The sequence below is a fragment of the Trematomus bernacchii genome, unplaced genomic scaffold, assembly GCF_902827165.1.
Source record: "Trematomus bernacchii unplaced genomic scaffold, fTreBer1.1, whole genome shotgun sequence".
In the NCBI taxonomy this organism is placed as follows: Eukaryota; Metazoa; Chordata; class Actinopteri; order Perciformes; family Nototheniidae; genus Trematomus; species Trematomus bernacchii.
The window spans coordinates 8,122,378-8,128,791 of record NW_022987313.1 but is presented as its reverse complement, the minus strand read 5'-3'; the positions used below and the strand labels follow the sequence as shown (position 1 = coordinate 8,128,791).

The 6,414-nt window shown below is 38.6% G+C and overlaps 1 protein-coding gene across 2 annotated transcripts; it reads left to right on the top strand.

The window, feature by feature from the left end:
- Nucleotides 1-1,611: 1,611 nt before the first annotated feature.
- Nucleotides 1,612-4,327, top strand: si:ch1073-416d2.3 (protein Z-dependent protease inhibitor). 2 transcript variants are annotated; one of them, XM_034123195.1, is made up of 5 exons: nt 1,612-1,714; nt 2,501-3,125; nt 3,253-3,526; nt 3,736-3,883; nt 3,972-4,327. In XM_034123195.1, exons 1-5 carry the CDS (start codon nt 1,712-1,714, stop codon nt 4,161-4,163), a joined length of 1,242 nt encoding a protein of 413 aa, XP_033979086.1. In that variant the 5' UTR covers nt 1,612-1,711; the 3' UTR covers nt 4,164-4,327. The 2 variants fall into 2 exon arrangements, with proteins under 2 accessions (XP_033979086.1, XP_033979077.1); XM_034123186.1 differs by lacking the exon at nt 1,612-1,714 and having other exon boundaries at nt 2,459-3,125.
- Nucleotides 4,328-6,414: the final 2,087 nt, after the last annotated feature.

Genomic DNA, 6,414 nt, shown 5'->3' with positions numbered 1-6,414 from the left:
GGCGCCTTCTATTTCTATTGTACACTGTTTTTTTATTCTTGTTTTTTTCCCCACAAAAGATGAAAAGGAATCTTCAGCATACAAACGGTGTGTTTATCTATTTAGGGGGAATACATATGGAGATGGTTGTCCGGTGAAAGCCAATAGGAAACCAAACACACCGATAAGATGTTTGATAGATAATGACCCCTACTTTAACATTGGACTTGTGGTTGTAGGACATAGGATGTATTTCCAACTCCTGCCCCACCCAAACACCAATTTAGCTCTGAAATCACTTCTAGTAGTGAAATATATTTTAGCAATCGGCACTAACATGTGTGGGTCTTTTGTTCCTTCCTAATCTTTACTTGTGAACGTCTAAGAGTAGTATCCCAAGGTATTCCAACAACAACATATAACTGATGTTGTGGCTTTGTTATTACCCATAAGTGTATAAGTAGGCATAATGAAATCTAAGATTACACAGCTTTTCCATTTAGGATGGACAGTGCACAAAATAACTATAGAGCTATTTGCTGGATCTAAGATGCTTTTGACTGATGCATATTTTTCACGTCTTGTCCAGAATAAGTTGGCCTGTAACGGGGAACAAAAAAATCAATCTGTTAACACCATTAAACTACAGCTGCTAAATAAAAGTAACATTTTCCAGCATGTATGATCACCTAAAAAACGAAAGAAAGTTTGACACGTCCAGTCCAGTCTAACTAGTTTAGGACTGCCTCAGTCGTTTCTCCTCATCAGTATTTGTCATGAACTGTTTAGGGAATTTAAAGAAAATCTTTTTGATGTACCTTCACAAGTGGTTGATAGTTTAACACCTGTAATTTAGTTTTAAAAGCACTGCTTAGACTTATCCTCTAGTCCAATAATGCACTGAGGTGCCATGGGTTAAATCTAACTATTTTTCAATCGATGACCTTTAGAAATAACAGTAAAATAGTGAGAGGGGGAGGGACATATTTTGATCATTTAAAACCCAAAGATAGAACAAAACGTCACCGTGTATTTACTTTAGAGATTGTTGTATTTCTGTTGATACAACAATCTCTTGATTTTTATTTTAATCAAAATGATGTTGATTGATTGAGCACATAACTGCATTAGAAATATTTGTTGACAGTTATTTTGTTTGCTGGAACCAATGACAGCATGGGTATACCTTGGTTCCTCCACAAAAGTATACGATCTCATACGAAGTCTACTTTTTGTACTGGATGACAACCAAGGAAAATCCATGATGTCCTTATTGTTTTCCTTTGGATCTTTTAGGCCTTTTTTTCTATTTAAATGACACTTGCGAAAGTGCATGCATTGTTGGTTGTTGGGTTTTTATCATTACATTGTTTTTACTCACTACATTCTCACAATAAGTACTCTTACAAATCTGTTTTGTTATATTTCACTTGTTACCATAGCACATTCTTTGATTTAATGTATTAGGTCGTGTTCCAGGATTAAAGTGACATTCACTCCTGAAGTTTCTCATGTCTCTGTTTTTCCAACTCAACAACATGCAGTTATTGATGGGTTATTCTTGGGACTTTTCACTCCTGAAAAAAGAGGCCTTGAATATTTGAGCTCTGACTCCATTTGGACAACACAACAGGCGATGCGTCAAGGTTAATATGTAACGCTGAGAGCACACTTGCACTTTGTTTCCCCAAATAATACATGGAGCTATCAGAAGTAAACTTGCACAAGCTGAATGGTACGTACAACAATTTTAGAAACCAGCTATCTATTGCATTTAAAACCTGAATTCATTCAATTTCTTTAGGTGGGAATTTAAATTTGGAAGAATTGTGATGGATGAGATCTAATGTGTTATCATTTCTGGTAGATGGGTTAGATATTGTGTTAGTGTATTGTGTTATTGTCAAATAGGCTCTTTTCACAGCGGACAATTTGGCTTGTCCCTAGGAAATACAAAGGTGTAGATCAGGGGTGTCAAACTCAATTTCATCCCGGGCCACATCAGCATTATGGTTGCACTCAAAGGGCCGGTTGTAATTTTTATTATATATAAATATATGTAAATATATAATATATATTAAATAATGTATTATATTACATTGTTGGCCCTGCATTGGATTATTATCAGTTCTGGTAATATCTTCCTAAATAAGTACGTCTGAAAGCAGAACTCTAGGGCAAATAATTGAAAGCAAATATTCAACAATTACACCAATTGTATTGTATATTATATTTTTTGCAAGCTCTTGCGGGCCACATAAAATGAGGTGGCGGGCCGGATTTGGCCCCCGGGCCTTGAGTTTGACACCCCTGGTGTAGATGATGAAAATATTATTTTTCTTTAGCTGCTTTGACTTTAGGTTTGGCATCATGGATGCTGGCTCCCTAGAACAGAGCCATCGTTAGTGTTATTTGTAACACCCACGCTTTTTCTACTGAGTCAATTCAAAAGGTCTGCTGTGAGAAAGGCCTGTTGTCTTTTTTTTACTATCTTTTGACATTACATGTCTGCATGTTTCAGGTTGTGCAACCAAATCTCTCAATGTTGGTACACAAATTGAAAATGGAACTTATTTTCATTGTCACCTTGATGTGCTTCCTCGCTCCTGTCCAACAAGCGCACATCCCAGGCCCCACCATCTCGGATCTTTCCTTCAAAAATATGGACTTTGCCATGAACCTATACAGAAAGATATCCAGCTACCATGACAAGAACATATTTTTCTCACCTTTGAGCATATCCACCAGCTTTGCTGCTCTCTTGATGGCTTCTGATGGAGTTACACACCAAGAAATACTGAAGGGACTCAATCTGGAGCAGCTGGAGCGGGCTGACCAGCCTCAGCTTATCCCAACACTCTTCAAACTCCTCCATGAGAACATCACACAGAATGGATCCCTGAAACTCGACCAAGGCATGGCTCTCTTTACGCGCCAGCAGTTTGTGGTGGAGAAGGCATTTGAAGACCAAATCAAGACGTTTTTTGACGCTGATATTAAAAGTGTAGACTTTGCTGACACAACGGAGAGTATCAACTTCATCAATGAGTATATCAAGCAAAAGACTCAGAACAAAGTGACAGACATGATTTCCTCCCTGGATGCACTGACCCAGGTCATGTTGATTGACACAATTTTCTTCCAGGGTAAGTTGAAACAATCTCTTAAGAGTTAAGATCTACATCTTGGTTCATTATTAGCTGTGCTTTCACTACTTTGTTATGTCTTTCACCTATTGTATCCACAACTAAATAACTATAATTTCCTCTACAGGAGGGTGGCAGAAGCCTTTCAATTCCAATTACACAACAAATGCACCATTCTACATTGACAACTATAATATTGTGCAAGTGCCGATGATGTTTTTAGAGGATAAGTTCTATACAATGGAAGATACTCCTCTCGGTGCCAGAGTGCTGAAGCTGCCGTACCTGGAAGGTGTTTCCATGCTTATTCTTCTCCCAAACAAAGCCATCGACTACACTGTGATTGATGATGGGATCACTGCTGAGAGGTTTCTCAGTTGGATCAAAAAGCTGTACAAAACGTAAGTGCATAGAAAGTCATTACGTGGAAACGTTTGAAACACCTGTAAGGTGATTTTATTATCTGTATTCTGTTGGATCTCAGCTATCATTGCTAAAGACTTTGTGATATTTTTTTCCAGAAAAAGATTGAAAAAAGTAAAAGTGCAAATAAACAGTATCATAAAACAACAGTCCACTAAACCTGGCTGGTAATTTTTTTTTCTTTCAGCAAACTTGAAATCAACTTGCCCAAATTCAAGATGGAGGAGTCGTATTCCCTGCACAATCTCTTACCAGACATGGGCATGTCCAGTATTTTCAGTAATTCAGCCAATTTGACAAAGCTGAGTAATCAACACGGCCTCAAAGTGTCAGAGGTTAGTTTTCCATGATGTAAGAAAATGTTTGCATATTCCAACACCTGCAGTTGAAACATTTTTTTTAATCTCTACTGTAAAATCACAGGTGCTGCACAAGGCTGTGATCGAGGTGGACGAGACAGGCACCATTGCAGCAGCTGCCACAACCTCTGGCATTATTCCATATTCCTTACCCCGGACCTTCACTATAAACAGACCATTTTTCTTCTTCATATACCATGAAGACACAAACTGTCTGCTGTTTATGGGCAGGGTGATTGACCCTACCAAAAACTAGCAGTCATGACGGTTTGAGTCTTGGAGTGCAGGCACATAGTGTTTATAAATGGTTTTAAAAGACTGTTTTGATGCCTTTTTTGCCTTGAATTAAAAATGCTTATGCTGGTCTGGTCTGTGAGCCAACTGAAATGTGATACATATTAATAAAAATAATAAAATACATTAGTGTGCTTTTCTTTTGGATTTTGGAAAACTCAAGAGTTTAGGAGCAGCGACCTACCCCTTCATCAGGACCTTTTTAATTTCTGTAAACAGCACCAACCTTGTGGCTTAATAACAAGTGAAAAGATGATGGATATAATAATGCATTTTTTGATGGCTCACAAGCAAGATTATTTTCATAACCTGGCATTAAGAAGGTGCTCTTGTTTATAAAAATATAACTGATGAGCTGTTTTATTTTTGGTGCCTTTATGTATGTTTTAATGTAAATATTAAACTGTTCCTAGTATGCTATAAGCAGAGGTTGGAAGTAACCATAATTAAAACATAATATGTATTATTCTGGAATGGGCCAATCTGCATAATGAGTACTTTTACTTTTGGTACTTTAAGTATATTTTGATCCTAATATATATATTTGTATTTGAGTAACATTTTGAATGCAGGACTTTTAGAACAGAGTATGCCTGCAATCTGGTACTTCTAAACTGTGATAGAGAGGCGAAGTCCCGCCCATCTACTTCCGACCCATGGGAGAGGCGAAGTCCCTCCCTTTCCGGTTGAGCTCCATGAGACCTTAGGCTTGTTTGAGACGAGCTGCGGCTCGCCTCGAAAGTAGACGAGAATAGCCGATCGCAGCCGGGGGAGGTCTCAAAAAGCTCGCCTGAAGTCGGACAGCTCGGAGTCGGCTTCTTCTTCTTCTTCTTCTTCTTCTTCTCTCGGTTTTTTGGCGGATTTCAAACAACTTTAAGGTGCATACCGCCACCTCCGGAGTCGGCTTGACTCGGTTTGCATTTATAAATGCACACGGCATCTATTGCACGTCTGTCCGTCCTGGGAGAGGGATCCCTCCTCTGTTGCTCTCCCTGAGGTTTCTCCCATTTCCCCTTTAAACTGTGGGTTTTTCTCTGGAAGTTTTTCCTTGTATGATGTGAAACGTAAGGACAGAGGGTGTCGTATTGTCATACTGATATTCTGTACAAACTGTGAAGTCCACTGAGACAAATGTAACATTTGTGACATTGGGCTATATAAATAAACATTGATTGATAAAGAATGGACAAATGTGTTTAATCGTTAATGTCAGATATGTACTAAGTAAATACATTTGTTCCTGCTCAAGATTAGATTCAACTTTATTGTTATTGCACAGATTACAGGTACTGAGACAACGAAATGCAGTTTAGCTTCTAACCAGGAGTGCATAAAGCAGTAAAGTGAAAAGTAATGTACACAATCTACAGAATAAAATATAGAATAAATTGAATGATGGATAAACAGTGAGGGGTATGAATACACTTTATACACAGTAGCCTAGCCTAGTATTAACAGTGTGTTGTATGAATATGCTAAGATATATAAAGTATGACAACGGTAAGCAGTGCAAGTATAGTATACAAATATATAGATATTAATTTAATGATGATAAACATTGTGGAACAATGATGAAAAATGTGAATGGAAGTGGCGACGTAAAACGGACACAAAACAACAACACACTTTTGCCGAGCCAATGGAGAGTTTCATCACCAGCACGGGGTAAAACCCACCAATGAGCGCTCAGCTCGAGATACCAGCAAGTCGTTTCCCATCAAGCATTTCGCTTCCGCAGCCCGTGGAGAGAAACTGCGCCGCCTCGCCGCGCCTCGCTCTCAAGTCTGCGGGCGTCCCGCGAGATTTCAACGTCTCATGTAGGCGAGCCTCCAGAGCAAGTCGGACAAAATGACTAACCATCATGCAACGCACTAGCAAGACGTTGATCGCAATTGCGCAGGTCTCGCTTGTCTCAAACAAGCCTAGTATTTCGGAAAAGTTATGCATTGAAGTCAATGGAGAGAGAAAGATTATCTTTCGATCCCGTTTGAATTGTGCCACGAATTACACATATGATGTTTGTCAATTTAAAAGATAATTTTGCAAGTCAAAAAAATAAAAATGTGTCGTAAAACTGTGAAGTAACACTTTTTTTGTGTGAAACCGCTCAATGAACTACATCTCCCGTCTCGCACCACACACCAAGACGACCGTCACTGTTGCAAAGAAATCTTTGTTGTCTTTTTTTCGACCAATAAAGTTTTTTCAAACCA